At 39.4% G+C, this 16,182-nt stretch overlaps 1 protein-coding gene across 3 annotated transcripts in view; it reads right to left on the reverse strand.

Annotated features, from left to right (window-relative positions):
• Positions 1–311: 311 nt before the first annotated feature.
• sgcd (sarcoglycan, delta (dystrophin-associated glycoprotein)) overlaps positions 312–16,182 on the reverse strand; it is a 324,184-nt gene continuing 308,313 nt past the window's right edge. For all 3 annotated transcript variants that reach the window (XM_063011239.1, XM_063011237.1, XM_063011238.1), the window contains exons 7-8: positions 8,069–8,192; positions 312–1,689 (exon numbers count right to left, since the gene is read on the reverse strand). In XM_063011239.1, the coding sequence (XP_062867309.1) occupies positions 1,516–1,689; positions 8,069–8,192 (298 nt within the window). In that variant the 3' untranslated portion in view covers positions 312–1,515. The remainder of the gene's footprint in view (positions 1,690–8,068; positions 8,193–16,182) is intronic.

Genomic DNA, 16,182 nt, shown 5'->3' on the forward strand with positions numbered 1-16,182 from the left:
ATGAATCAGTTGTGGAGAACTTGCTTTACCTTTGTTGTTTTCAGTTAGTAGGTGGGTTGTAAAGTGGTGTAACACTTGTTAGTATCTACAACACTTGGTTTTTAGAAATGGCACATGAATATTAATGTTTTGGCATTTTATATATTATTATTACTACATGGGGTATGAAGCATATTTTAAATGTTAATTTCCTTCTTGTAGCTGTACCACTTTAGCCAGATAAAAGCAAATGCAATTATTTCTTACCATGAGAATAGCAATACAACAGCCTTATATTTTAAAATAAACCTCGAGTCATGTCGATGGCCGTTTGATTATTTAATAAAAAGACACATGGAGTACCATATTGAGTGGATCCTCAGTCAAGAACAGAATGCTGCACATCGTATGCATGAGAGCTTGTGACAATTCTCAAAATCGACCAATGGGATGCTGAGTCATTCAGGCCCCTCAGTTTTTTGGTTTATCTTCCTGCTTTGTTTATTTCTGTTAATCATTAATGTTTAATACATAAAATTACATAAATCTAGTGGTGGACCTTTTTCCCGACATACATACACACACGCACGCGCACACACATACTCAAACACACAGTTCCATTAAGAATGCAAAGACCCTAACTGCCCCTAAAAAATCTAATTAGGTATAAATTTAATTTTCTTTTTTTATTTGCTGACCTTTGTGCCAAATGAACAAAAAACAGGGGACGTCTTGGTCCTTTGCATTCTCGTTTATTGTACAACCGAAAATATTTTATAAGATTATTTTTTTTCCTGTGGGTACCAAACACCCAAAAAACCAGGGTAAATAAAGTGAAAATAAAAGTCTCCTTGTTAAAAAATAAAGGTCAGTGAGATGTGCTTCTTCTTGCCACGAGTGCGTTGAGCTAAGGCACAGGCACTGTTCTCCCCTTTGAACAGAGAGGGTGCATCAGGTTAGTCCCAGTGCAAGCACAGTTTTGATTTTGGGTGATCACCGCCACCTGTGAAGTGTCCCATTTCACTGCATTGTTCAATTATGTATTTATTTTTCTCCATGAGCAATGTTTTAGCTGCAGATATTCACCATGTGGTTGATATTGTGTTTAAAAAAAGGAGGAGTGGAGCCCAAAGAAAAAGAAAACTATGTATACAAAGAATTGACGCAGTTGACGTGAATTATGAATAATATTTGATCAATGAGATTAAATTGGGGAAAAAAAAATATAAGTATATTGTCCGTTAGATGGGATGCTCATTAAAATAGCAAATAAATAGGAAGATATGGACGTTATGAACCATACACTGGCAACTTGTGTTCGGCGACCATCCAAAAATGTCTGCTTTTGAATTGTCAAATTGCAACCATGGCGATTTTTCAATATTTTTTTTGTAATAAAACAGTTCTTACGATGATAGGATTCACCAGAGAGCCGGATTTGCAGTCCGTTCTGAAGGAACGAGTGACCGTATCTTCTCGTACGTGGTTGTATGGACGTCGTGTGTAGATCGCGTACGTGTGTGATGCAAAGACTGTCTAAAGGCAGACGTTGTTGCTGATCTGGCAGGTGGTTGTTGTTCCAGCTTGTGATAAGAAGAGCTTCCCATTGGGACAGACACACACTTCAAACACTTTCTGTGCATTTGCTGATGTGGAGGCTTTACCCTCAGGCAGGCGCAGGAGTTTGATTCTCTTGGCATCCAGAGTGATCTAAAGAGGGATTGGAGAAAAGGATGAGTCTGAAGTAGCTCCAAAAATAAAAACAAGCAGTGCATGTTACATTTGAATTAATGCATTTTTGCTTTTTTATATTACTGTAGCCCAAGGCATATACAGTATTTAATTGTTAATTCTCATACATATCAACCTACAGCACCTTGTTAGCTTATTGCTGCTCCAGCCTTAACATTAAAACCACCTCCTTGTTTCTACACTCAGCTCCACTTAGAGAACTTTGTAGTTCTGCAATTACTGACTGTAGTCCATCTGTTTCTCTACATACTGTTTTAGCCTGCTTTCACCCTGTTCTTCAATAGTCAGAACCCCCACAGAGCAGGTATTATTTGGGTGGTGGATCATTCTCAGCACTGCAGTGACACTGACATGGTGGTGGTGTGTTAGTGTGTGTTGTGCTGGAATGAGTGGATAAGACACAGCAATGCTGATGGAGTTTTTAAACACCTCACTGTCACTGCTGGACTGAGAATAGAAATGTCCAGCCAACAGCGCCCCATGGGCAGTGTCCTGTGTCCACTGATGAAGGTCTACAAGATGACCAACTCAAACATCAGCAATAGATGAGCGATCGTCTCTGACTTAACATCTACAAGATGGACCAACTAGGTAGGAGTGTCTAATAGAGTGGACAGTGAGTGGACGCGGTATTTAAAAACTCCAGCAGCGCTGCTGTGTCTGATCCACTCATATCAGCACAACACACACGAACACACCACCACCATGTCAGTGTCACTGCAGTGCTGAGAATGATCCACCACCCAAATAATACCTGCTCTGTGGTGGTCCTGACTATTGAAGAACAGGGTGAAAGCAGGCTAAAAACAATGAACCCTTTGGGCATATAGGAGGCCTTTAAAGACATGGTTTGTTGAATCGGGTGTTGTGTTCAGTTAGTAGGTGGATTTTTCATATTAAACTGGTATAACACTTGTAGGTACATCAATTTTATATTTTACATAGTCAGGTTTTGCTTGTGCTCTTTGAGGACTTGGGTGAACACTGCTGGCCGTGGCACTAGCTCTGCGTGGTTTATGCACATGTGATTTCTGCCTTTTGTTACTCCAGCATTTGCTTTCTGTCATTTACTATAAAGCTGGTGCTGGGCATTAATAGGGCTGGTAACGGATTTAATTATTTATATGCCGTAAGCCTTTAATGGGTAGATATGGATGCAAATGCATGTGGCTTTTATCTCCGATCTGCTTACATTTCACTGCTACACTGTGGTTTATGGCTGGGAACAAAAAGCTTCCACACAAACAAGCAAAAATGTGTGTTTGTGGGGATTTAGTGGAGATCCTGAGTACATACTTTTAGTTAAATGCTTCTCAGAGCTGATTGAGTCTTGGTAATCTTTTGGGATAGTGCTTCACTTAGTAGTCTGGAATGCCTGTTGTGCATATTAAACCTGAGTTGCAGGATGACGTTTTGGGCAGTACTTGCATGTAGTATTATCATCGTGTCATATTTAAAATGTGTGGCACAGCGGGATATTCTACTAGCACACCAGCTCGAATCTCAGTTCTGCTACCAGTTTTGTGGGTGCCCCCTAGCAGGCACAATTGGCAATACCTGAGTGGAAATTCTCAGTCTCAGGAATGCTAAGAGAAGCAATGGGAGGATATGACTTTACCAAGAAAGCTGCTGTATTTTGGAAGAAAAAAAAAAAGACAGAGTACAGAACCCTGTGGGACTCCTGTTGAAAGACTGCATGACACCTGTTAAGAATGCATTTCCTGATAGGAAGCCATCCACTGCTGTGCTAAAGCAGTTATTCGGGGTAGGTAGACAGGGTTGAGGAGGTTGAGGAGGGTCAGGACTGATAATATGCCTCTACCAAAATAGTGGTGGTATATAAGGAAAAAAAGATCACACCAGCTCGAATCACAGTTCTGCTACCAGTTGGCTGGGTGCCCCCTAGCAGGCACAATTGACAGTGCATGTAGCAGATAAAACTGGCTCCTAGTTTGCTGGGTGGAAAAAGATACCGGACTAAAAAGGGGGTGTTGTCTTAGATGCTGTGTAAGAACCCTGGTCAGTAGCCTGAGGCGCCTGTACAGAAGTGGAGGAACGTGGAGATCAGTGCGTGACTCTCCATGCATGAGACTGGCCTCATGCAAGAATCATCCACTTAAGTATGGGCAAATAAGACTAATTGGCTATGCTAAATTGTGAGAAAAAGGGAGAAAATGCATTAAAAATACAACCCCAAATAAGAAAAAGTTGGGATAGTATGGAAAATGCAAATAAAATAAAAATGCAGTGTTTCTTACATTTACTTTGACTTTTAATTGATTGCAGCCAGTTTGAACCCAAGATATTTCATGTTTTATCTTCTCAACTTCATTTCATTTGTTAATATACCTCCATTCCTGCATTTCAGGCCTGCAATACATTCCAAAAAAAGTTGGGACGGGGGCAATTTAGGGCTAGTAATGAGGTGAAAAAACTAAATAATGTGATTCCAAACAGATGATGTCAACAGGTGATTGTAATCGTGGATTGGTACAAAAGCAGCATCCAGGAAAGGAGTCTTTGATGAGCAAAGATGATCAGAGGATCTCCAGTTTGAAAGGGATTTGCATATTTCTCCCTCTACAGTGCAAAATATCATTTAACCAGAACAAGAAGCCTTATGTTAACCATGTCCAGAAGCGGCGTCGACTTCTCTGGGCTCGGAGGCATCTAGTATGGACCATCACACAGTGAAAACATGTATTGTGGTCAGATGAATAAGCATTTTAGCTTTTTTTTGGAAAAAATGGACTCTGTGTGCTCCGGACCAAAGACGAAAAGGACCATCCAGACTGTTATCAGCAACAAGTCCAAAAGCCAGGGTCTGTCATGGTATGGGGATGTGTCAGTGCCCTTGGCAAAGGTCATTTACACTTCTGCGATGGCAGCATTAATGCAGAAAAGTACATTGAGATCTTAGAGCAACATATGCTGCCTTCAAGACGTCATCTTTTCCAGGGACGTCCATGCATTTTTCAACAAGACAATGCAAAACCACATGCTGCACACATTACAAAGGCATGGCTGTGGAAGAAGAGGGTACGGGTACTGGACTGGCCTGCCTGCAGTCCTGACCTGCCCCCTATAGAGAATTTTGAAAGGAAAAATGCGACAACGACGACCCCGTACTGTTGCACATCTTAAGACGTGTTTGCAGGAAGAATTGGGACAAAATAAAAGCTGAAACACTAAATCATCCTCGGTGCCAAAACGTCTTTTAAGTGTGGTGAAAAGGAAAATGGTAAATGCTTTACCGTCCCAACTTTTTTGGAATGTGTTGCAGGCCTGAAATGCAGGAATGGATGTTTATTAATAAATGAAATGAAGTTGAGCAGATAAAACATGAAATATCTCAGGTTCATCCTGTCTGCAATCAAATAAAAGTCAAACTAAATGTAAATGTTTTTTTATTATTTGCTTTCTTCATGCCGTCCCAACTTTTTCTGATTTGGGGTTGTATTACAAATAATAAAAATTTGAGTTTATCTGCGCATCTTCTGCAAAAGAGTTAATATTTTGTTGCTCATGACTACCAAAATAAGCCACACTGGGTACCAAGCATCAAGATTGTTTTTTTTTTTTTTTTTTTTTTTTTTTTTTTTTTTTTTTTTTTTTTTTTTTTTTTTTTTTACAAATACTTAAAGCAGCCTGTAACTTTTGATTTTGTTTTACTGACTGCACTTATATCACTAGTCCATCACTGTGTATTCTTCAACATTATTTATTTATTTATTTTGCCAGTGCAGGTTTATATTCAGGTTCAAATCCAGGCCCTTTATGTACAGAAGTAATTTTTTGAAAGCATCTGTGAGTCATCCATCAATAAAAACAGCATTTGCCGATCTGTAGTAAAATATCTTGACATTGAGGGCATCGTCATCGACTCGATCTCCACTAGACCGCAGAATCACTTGATCTGACGAAGTCCTCGCTTGGCTAAGTCGAGAAAGTCAACCTCGCTATGTCCAAGCGATTCAAATAATTCCAGCGACATAAATACTGCAGACAGTCTCGCTTAGACTAACTCTTAGCCCTTCACCTAGACCGAATCGGTCTGATTTCTTACTTCTCTTTCCCTGCCAGACTCGAGAGAGCATTACCAGAGCCGGCGGAGGAACCTGTCAGGATATAAAAAGGTAAAAGGAGTCATTACTGACAGCCTTGGGGAAGCATTCCCATCAAATGACCTGGAACTTTTTAAACAGTGGTCTCAGCTGATTCTTCAGACATCTGCTACAGAGTAAAGTTGAGTGTGAAGGTAAGCTGGAGCCCTTTTAAGAGTACTAATGTGTGATTCTCTAGGCTAATTGTTCTGGTACCTCTGAGATACTTTTGAGTTATGTGGGTTTTTCTTTCCCACTGGTAAGAAGGCATGGTAAAGGAATTGCTGAAGGCCACTGGAGCAAAATATGCAAGCGTGTGGAGGTTGCTAAGAGAGCATAACCTAGACGTCTAGTCCCAATGCAAGCCACGTGCTGGATTTCAAATCATGCTTAGATGGTAGAGGAGGAATTCTTATGAAGTAATGATTTGTTGACATGGCTTAACCCCTAATCCTGGGTAATGTCGCTTTAAAAGTGCAGTTGGTATTCTTTGACCTTATAGGTAAAAGAGCTTATGATTATTGTACACTGTCGATCTATGGCATGCCGTATGCATCTTATCACCTACACTTTGATGAGTGCAGTGCAGTTCAGTTCAGCACTGTGTACAGAGAGACACACCCTGAGCACTCTTTTCTCATCTCTGTGCAGGCACCATCAATCAGCCAGCAGAGGTCATATTTGCACCAGTCATGGGAGAGAGACCCCATCCGGCTTAGTCCCAGGCCAAACGTTGTTCATGTGGCTGCTCAGCCTAGCCGGCAGGCAGAGCTGAGATTCGATACGATGTATTCGAGATCCCAGCTCTGGTTCCAGCGTGTGTTTTTACCGCTGCGCCACCTGAGCGGCCATACAAATGCTCTTATAGCATTTCCACAGACATACTTCAATGTTTTGTGAGGAGCCTTCAGTACAGTGGCTGTTATAGCTGAAACGATCACCTAGAGGTCATTCCATTTTAATACTATTTGTTTGTTGTTGTTTTTTTTATTTTTTTATTGGCTGTCCAACTAACTCATGGTCAGGTGTTTTAGATTTTGGCCAAATTGTGCATGTAGTGAATTTGATCCTTAAATACGTAAAACAAATGATTTAACAAATGTGGTGTTTTGTACAGTCATGTTCCCCTTTTGTACAATGATGTGAGAGGCTTTTAAAATGTATTATATTAAATGTGGTTTGTATTATTAGTTCAGTTTTAGTCAGCTGTAATAAGAACACATCCAACAACAGCGTCAGGATTTGTTCTCTTTTTATTTGCGTTGGGATTTCTGAGTCTGGTTTATTAGCTCAGATAGATATTGTCGGGTACACAAACTAAAGCCGTGTGTTAGATGCAAATAAAAATCTTGAATAAATAAAAGCTAGTCCCAGGATAAAGTTGCTAATTTCATTGATGTTTGTTCTGGAAAGGTTGGAGCTTTAATGAAACAATAGGAACTTTAGAGGAACAATTAATTGCTAGCTGGCTGCATTGTAGTTTTTAGCTTAGAATGCTACAGCTTGGACTTATTGGAAGAGAAGTCATAAAATAATTCAGTTTTGACTACAAAGTCCTGCTTGTGACCTTTATAGGCCTAAGTATTGTTGATCTACTAATATAGCTCAATACAATCCCTTTGGTTTAGCCAATGCAAGCCAATTTTTGTAATCCCTGGGCTCACTTTAGCAATTTGCCAATAAAAAGAATTATACCAGTGGATTAAAATAAATTACAGCTCTTCATTTTACCCAAAGGGCATTTCACCTGTGTGCATGTTCCATATACTGCATATGCAAGTACGAACTGAAATCACTCATCATTTCATGCCACACAGGTTAAAATAGTCCAATATTCTCCATTCATAATAGCCTGCACGGTTTTACAACAGTAAGCCGTGTTGTAATTATTCATATATTTGGCGTCCATATGGCAATAATTTTCTGATTTATTAAAGCCTGCATAACAAGTGCACCTCTTACAAGGTTATCAGTACTCCCCCAAATGTTAGGTCGTGGATTATCTCCCATAATTGCCATTGATGTATGGCAGCCTGAATATAAAGCTCAAAGCTCTTTCTCAGCAGAGAAGGAGAGACCATATGGATAGGAGTGAAGCATAGTCTGGATAGAAACCAGTGGCAGATGGGGATGCCAAAAATGTGGTGCAGATCAACTTGTCCAACATGCCTTAATGTCAGCAGCTTATGTTTGTGAGGGGAGGAGGGGGGGTTACCGAACAAAGGAGCTTTTACCTCTCCGTCTTTTGACTCCAGGCGCAGGTCGCTCCTGCATGTGGCTTGGAAATCGCCAGCTTCAGCCTGAATGTGTACACCTTTAGGAGCCTCCATATACAGGCTGCGTGTCGGAGACTCCAAACTGTGGAGGAAAGAAAGTCATGTGTTTACTGTGTTTTAATAAATACTTTTCCCCCATTTGTATTAGTATAAACAACTTTGATACGTGTATTTATATGAGAAAAGTGTATATATGGCAATATTTTATGTTGTAAAAAAGGTACTTTTTTTTTTTTGTTGACTCAAAGGGTAAAAGTATCCCTGGAGACGTCATAACACCACTTTCCTGATTGTTAGTGAAGATACAGGCGCATTATCTACTTTAAAGTGTTCATTTGTATGTTCATCTTTTAGCTGGGGTACATTTTTAGTCATCCTAAAAGGCCAATAGTGTCAATAATTAGATGTATTATTAAATTGCAAAAGTTTATAAATTGCACTAATAGTGACCCAAGGCTTTGCTGATATACTTTACAAAGTCACTTTTGCTGCTCTTCTTAAAGGTAATCCATAACAGAAGCAATGCATTGTATTCAACGTTCTAGGTACAAAACAGTCTATACTAAAATGGTAGCTAGTACAAAAATTAAGCATACTATTATTTAGTGTTAGTATGTGGTTTAGGATACAGCACTATTTTTCTCATCAGTTTCACCTTACATTTTAAACCAAGTTTAAGTTTTGCCCTAAAAGCTTAGGACAATGGGTTACATTCCTGGGTTACATTCCTCTAGACTTGTAGTAGACTCAGTAGGTGTAGTCTTAAACATTTTGAACAGACACTCACAACTTAGAAGAACATTCTTGCTCAGTTGTTAATATACCATTGTTTGGATTCGTAGCATAAATACACTTACATTATAATAATAATAAAGAAACAGGAAAGAGTCTGTTCACAATGTTGCCACAAAGACAGAAACATATAAATTATATTGCTCTGTATAACAGATTTTATACGTTTCCAATAAGTCTGGCTGAAACATCTGAACTTAATTATTTGACCTCATAGTGTAATTTATGAGAGTCATAATGCAGAAAGTTTTTGTATTGCAGGTTCAAACAAAGAAATCTGGAATTACTCAGTCCCAACAGTACCATGAAGATGGTGAAAATGGTAAAAACAATAGATGATTATAAGATCCTAGGAAGCTTGTAGCTGTGCGTTACACTCAGAAATTGTATTTATTGGAAGATAATTTTTTTAATTTATGGAAATATATAAAAAAATGCCAATATAATAATGTAAGTTATATTTCATTATATATATTTCATTATATATATTTCCACACCTTGTAATAGGAAAAAGACAGGAACAAGACTGTTCACAATGTTGCCACGAAGACAGAAATAGATGAATTATATTGCTCTGTATAACAGATTTTATTCGATGCCAATGAGTCGGGCTGAAACACCTGAACTTATTTCACCACATAGTGAACTTCATGAAATGGAGCCAGTCATAATGCAGAAAGTAGCTGTATCACAGGTTCAGACAGAAATCTGGAGCTGTGTTATACTCATAGACTGTTTATTACAAGAGTTGTTTTTTTAAATATGGCAAGAAGAAAAATGCCAATATAATGATGTAAATTAGACGTTTATTACTGGAATATCACCTGTGTCGAGCTGTTACAATGCAAGCTCACATTTATTAACGGTGAGCTCACTGGTCTTCTACATACATTACTAATAGGATGTGACGATGGGAATTTCCACTTTGTGTATTAATGAGAATTCATAGATTAGATAGATCCCAGTATTTTACTTAGGTGTTTTTTGTAAGGTAAAATTTAAAATAAAACACTGTCGTTCAATTACTTTTTTAATGGTTTAATGTTACTTGTTTTTAGTAATATTAACATTATACATTTACATTTTTGGCATTTAGCAGATGCTTTTATCCAGAGTGACTTACAGTACTGTGACAGTATATTGTCTAAGCAATTGAGGGTTAAGGGCCTTGCTCAAGGGGCCCAACAGTGGCAACCTGGCAGTGGTGGGGCTTGAACCAGCAACCTTTCAATTACTAGTCCAATACCTTAACCACTAGGCTACAAATGCCCTGTTGATAAATTGATAATATATCAATGAAACAACCAATATTGTGAATAAAATACATTGATGACCCAAAGTATTAGAACCCCTTTTATCTAAAAACTGATTGTCATAGTCAGAGATGTATTAAATGTTTGGCTGATGATAGTTACTCATATTACACATATTAAATGCAGCAGATGGAATACATAAAGACCTGAGTGACTTTGATGAGCGTGAAATCATTATGACTGGCTTGAAGTATCTCTGAAACAGAAAGTGGTGCTCACAGGCAGTCGTGAGTACCTACCGACTGTGGTTCAACACTGTACCGCCAAGAGTCTGTTGGACAGCCAAGACTCATCGATGCCAGAGGACACGATGACTATGGAATTCGGTATGGACATCCATTTTTTGTATAGAGCTAAGTAGTTGGCATTTCAGAGCTGATTTGACAGCACATTAGGCTGATTGTTTTCCTGATGTTTTGGCTCATCCGTGTAGATTTAAAAAATACATGTAATAGAAATAAGCAGCACTTTTGTGCCTGCAACAATTTTAGGAGTGCATTAAGAAATAAACCCAATTTAGCCATCAAACTATTTAGGGAGGACAAGAATTTCATTTTTAGCTGAACAGAGGAAGGAGACATGTGGTGTTGGGCTTAGCCTGGCCGACCGTATTGTACTTAGCAAAATAACAGACAGCTCCCGCATTTCATTAGGGATTTCTAGTGCAAATAAAGACAGCATGTCATCTTAGGGTAAAAACAGACAAAATAGGCTAAATAAGGTACCAGCTTTTATTCTGACTCGTCACAATAGGAGAGCTATTATAGAGGTTAAACAAATACAAATGATTGTAAAATTAGAACCATTATGCTAAAAAAAATCAGCTTCTAGTCCTGTTAAACTTCAGATGGCTAAGAAAATCTAAAAATAAATCACTGCCAATATAATAATGTAAATCAGTTTTTGTATTACTGGAATGGAATGGAGCTCACTGGTCTTCCACATACACTGATCAGCCATAACATTGAAACCACCTCCTTGTTTCTACACTCACTGTCCATTTTATCAGCTCCACTTACCATATAGAAGCACTTTATAGTTCTACAATTACTGACTGTAATTCATACGTTTCTCTACATACCCTTTTTACCCTGTTTTCACCCTGTTCTTCAATGGTCAGGACCACCACAGAGCAGGTATTATTTAGGTGGTGGATCATTTTTAGCACTGCAGTGACACTGACATGGTGGTGGTGGTGTGTTAGTTTGTGTTGTGCTGGTACGAGTGGATCAGACACAGCAGCGCTGCTGGAGTTTTTAAATACCGTGTCCACTCATTGTCCACTCTATTAGACACAACCACCTAGTTGGTCCACCTTGTAGGTGTAAAGTCCAAGATGATCGCTCAGCTATTGGTGCTGTTTTAGTTGGTCATCTTCTAGACCTTCATCAGTGGTCACAGGATGCTGCCCACGGGGTGCTGTTGGCTGGATGTTTTTGGTTGGTGGACTATTCTCAGTCCAACAGTGACAGTGAGGTGTTTAGAAACTCCATCAGCGCTGCTGTGTCTTATTCACTCATACCAGCACCATGTCAGTGTCACTGCAGTGCTGAGAATTATTCACCACCCAAATAATACCTGCTCTGTGGTGGTCCAGTGGGGGTCTTAACCATTGAAGAATAGCATGAAAGGAGGCTAACAAAGCATGCAGTGAAACAGATGGACTACAGTCAGTAATTGTAGAACTACAAAGTTCAGTGGAGCTGAAAAACTGGACAGTGAGTGTAGAAACAAGGAGGTGGTTTTAATGTTATGGCTGATCGGTGTACATTGCTAATAGGAACTTGCCTTGTGCAGGTAAGAAGAAGCACTGCACACATGTCAGTAATGACTCCTCTCAGCAGTCAGCAGTAGAGGTCTACATCAGTCTAGGTGAGATACAATCAAGCAATTGGATACGACTAGATTTGGGAGAAATTGGAAAAAAGCATTTGTATGGTTTAACTTTCTAGGTTCATACCCAAGTTCTTTTTTTACCCCCAATTTTCCTCCCAACCTAGTCGTATTCAATTACCCGATTGCCCTACGCTTCCTCTCTACTCCTGATTGAGGAGAGCGAGACTAACACACGCCCCCTATCTGACACGTGTGCAGTAGCTGACTGCATCTTTTTACCTGCATGAGTTCATATGCGGATCAGCTTTGATCAATGCATTATTCCTCGACTCCTGCAGGCGCCATCAACCAGCCAACAGAGGTCGTAATTGCATCAATTATGAGGTCCATATCTGGCTCCCCACCCTGTATAAACAGCCAATCGTTGTTCATTTAGCTGCCCAGCCATGTGGCGGAGCTGAGTATTGAACCGATGAGTTTGAAATGTCAGCTCTGACTATCACCTGAGTGGCCAGTTCATACCTTAGTTCTAATCGAACACTACATCCTTCACCTCCAATCAAATCTTATGAATTGAAATGTCTGACCTTTATTCATTCATTAATTAATTGTCTTTTACCACTGGTTAATCCTATTAAGGGGCATGGTGGATACAAGGTCGCCAGTCCATCACAGGCCAAATGTCTTTGGATTGTGGGAGGAAACTGGAGCACTCCTTACAGAAAGGACCCAGACCACTCCAAGGCCCTTAAACCCAAGGCCCTTATATGACCTTTACAGAGGTTGTAATACCACTTATAGCCAGAGTTTGCTTTATACATCAAGTTGCTAGATGTGGCTTATTTTAACTAGTGCACAAATAGACAGTACGTCGAAAGCAAGTAGGAAAAACATGTTACTATCAATGTCAAAGTCATGAAAGAAATCAAAGAAGCAAGACAAAGCACAGATGTCCTTCAGATGTTGAAAGATCTGGTATTCCCTTCTCAGATCAAAGGTTAATCACATCGCACACTCTTTCAGACAACGGCCGCAATACGCAAATGCACGACAGACAACCTTATGTGTCCAGGCAGAGGGGAAACAATTGTGTAAATTTATGTGCATTTTTATAGGCTGTTATTTTATTTTGTCCTTCCCCGCGCTCTCTAATGATTGCTATCTGCATTGCCAGTGGCTTGAGGAAGGATTTTGCATTGTCGCCTTGCCAGTTCTGTTTGTTTATGTACTGCTATCTACTTTGAAAGCTCAACGTTCGGGAGCGACCAGAATCCGCTCATATTAGTCATGCTGTGCAAGAACGGGTACTTGTTCACAAGTGCAAACCTGCTGTGAAATACAAAATGCCAAGGTGACAGACTCCTTATTTGTGGTAAACTAAAAATTGAGGACATCCATCTATTATTTTATTTATTTATTTTTTAAGCACCTTTGGTATAGGCCGACGATTCTCGTCCCCGGTAACATTTCCCGATGTGCCTGTGGACGTGTGCTTTATTCATGCTAGCGCTTGTGCGGATAACAAAAGGACCCTGGGGTAAGCCTGAACTGTTCACGGCACACACTGTTCACACAATTACTCTCATAAATACAGCCCGGACGGGGTTAGTGAGACATCGCTGGGCCGTATTCAACTCGAATCGGAGCAATGACCCCGCTCCGAGGCCACCCGGGGCCGCTTCGAGAACTCCTGTAGATCTGCCGCACGGCGTTTAATGATTACAAATCACCTTCCGCCTCTGGGCTGTGAAAACAAGAAACAGCCATAGCTGTTGAGCAATAAAGATAAGTGATGCCTCATGAGCGCTTTCAAACCAGCTCAATTTATTTGAAAACCTTTGTTCTTTTTGCCGAACACGTCATTAAATCCCCCTTTTGATTCCTTCTGCCTGTTAACTCGTCTTTCAAGGACTTGAGTTTTGCTGCAACTAGGTCAGTAACTGTCACAAGTCTATTGTTTTACACTTTAATGGAGTTTTCCATTATTAATGGCTCTGAATAGGTAAGCATGATATAGCATAAAGAAATATACAGTATATATATACGTATATATACACTGATCAGCCATAACATTAAAACCACCACCTACAATTACTGACTAGTCCATCTATTTCTTTAATGGTCAGGACCACCACAGAGCAGGTATTATTTAGGTGGTGGATCATTCTCAGCACTGCAGTAACACTGACATGGTGGTGGTGTGTTAGTGTGTGTTGTGCTGGTATGAGTGGTTCAGACACAGCAGCGGTGCTGGAGTTTTTAAATACCGTGTCCACTCACTGTCCACTCTGTTAGACACTCCTACCCAGTTCGTTCACCTTGGTAGATGTAAAGTCAGAGACGATCGCTCAGCTATTGCTGATGTTTGAGTTGGTCATCTTCTAGACCTTCATCAGTGGTCACAGGACGCTGCTCACGGGGTGCTGTTGGCTGGATATTTTTGGTTGGTGGACTATTCTCAGTCCAGCAGTGACAGTGAGGTGTTTAAAAACTCCATCATCGTTGTTGTGTCTTATCCACTCACCAGCACAACACACACTAACACACCACCACCTTGTCAGTGTCACTGCAGTGCTGAGAATGATCCACCACCCAAGTAATACCTACTCTGTGGTGGTCCTGGGAGAGTCCTGACCATTGAAGAACAGCATGAAAGGGGGCTAACAAAGCATGCAGAGAAACAGATGGACTACAGTCAGTAATTAAAACAAGGTGGTTTTAATGTTATGGCTGATCGGAGTATGTGCTGTATTTTACCGGCAGTAAAATTCCCAACTGTTTCCTGTCAGTTTTCAGTTCTATTTAAGAACAAAATACATAATAATGTTGAATCTGTTCGGAGAGAAATTTTGTCAGGTCAAATTGCATGTACAGCTCTGAAGGCTAACATTTAAATATTCATCTGTCAGTTTTTAGAAGCTCTGCACTAGGAAAAACAATAATTATGTGAGAACATGTAAAAACGTTTTGGTTTTAAAATATAGTTGATGGATGATGATTTGGGTTGTACTAAAAGACACATTTTCAGACCCAAACTTGATAGCAATTTAAGCAGAAAATTGTTTAAAATTTATTATTGTGCAAAAATTACACATCTTGTCATTATTAATGATGCAGTTGGAACTTATGGGTGAAAAATACATGATTAGGTTAACACATACAGTGGTACCTTGAAACTCAACGTCAGTTGGTTCTGTGAGTGGTGTTGAGTTTAAAAGACGTTGAGTTTTAAGGTATTTTTCCCATAAGGATGTATGGAAAACCTGTTAATGCGTTCCATGGTCCCGTGAAACTGCATATATTTTAGGCCAATGTAAAATAATGGGGTTGTTTTTGACCCTTATACACTGAAAATAACACACATATAACATAAAAACACTGAAATACGATTAAAAACAGCTAAAAATCAATTAATAAAATACAACAAACCTGCACTTTATCTTTACTTCTTTATTGTTTCCTTATGCTTTTTATTTAGTGGAGAGAACTTATGAGCAGTAATAATTAAGAGGTTTAGTGTTCCTTTGTCGCTCCTTATACATTGTCACATTAAGCTTTTTTTTTTAAACGATAAGCATTTAAGACTCTCTCGGAAAAGCTGATTTTCACAATTTCTCAGAACCTCGAGCTGTAACAAGTTTAAAAGTGAAACAGTGAGAAAAATCCAGCTAAACACGTACATGTAGATGCTTTTAGAGTGAATTCCACACAAATGCAAATTTGTCTCGTATTCGCACTTTGATGATGTTTTACTGCACCACTCAAGTCAAGTGCTGAACAAAGCAGCAGTTGCGCACACGTCAAGTTTAAAGGAAACGTTGAGTTTAAGGGTACACATTTCTGATGAAGGGTGTTGAGTTTCAAAGATTTTGAGTTTAGGGGACGTTGAGTTACAAGGTACCACTGTATATGAATATTATGCGTTAACTATAATTTATAAAGCATGATAAGTGAGGGAATCATGATTGGGTTTAAGGGGGACATCCACCATCGGCTCAGTCTTTGCAAGCAAAAATAGGTTGTGGATCACCACTTTATGCCAAACCTTATGTTGTAATTGTCATTTTGTTTAAAAATTACATTTCTTAATGCAAGATTACAATTTTTTGGCCTTTCACCGTCTACCATACA

This window comes from Trichomycterus rosablanca, chromosome 16 (assembly GCF_030014385.1).
Source record: "Trichomycterus rosablanca isolate fTriRos1 chromosome 16, fTriRos1.hap1, whole genome shotgun sequence".
Lineage (NCBI taxonomy): Eukaryota > Metazoa > Chordata > Actinopteri > Siluriformes > Trichomycteridae > Trichomycterus > Trichomycterus rosablanca.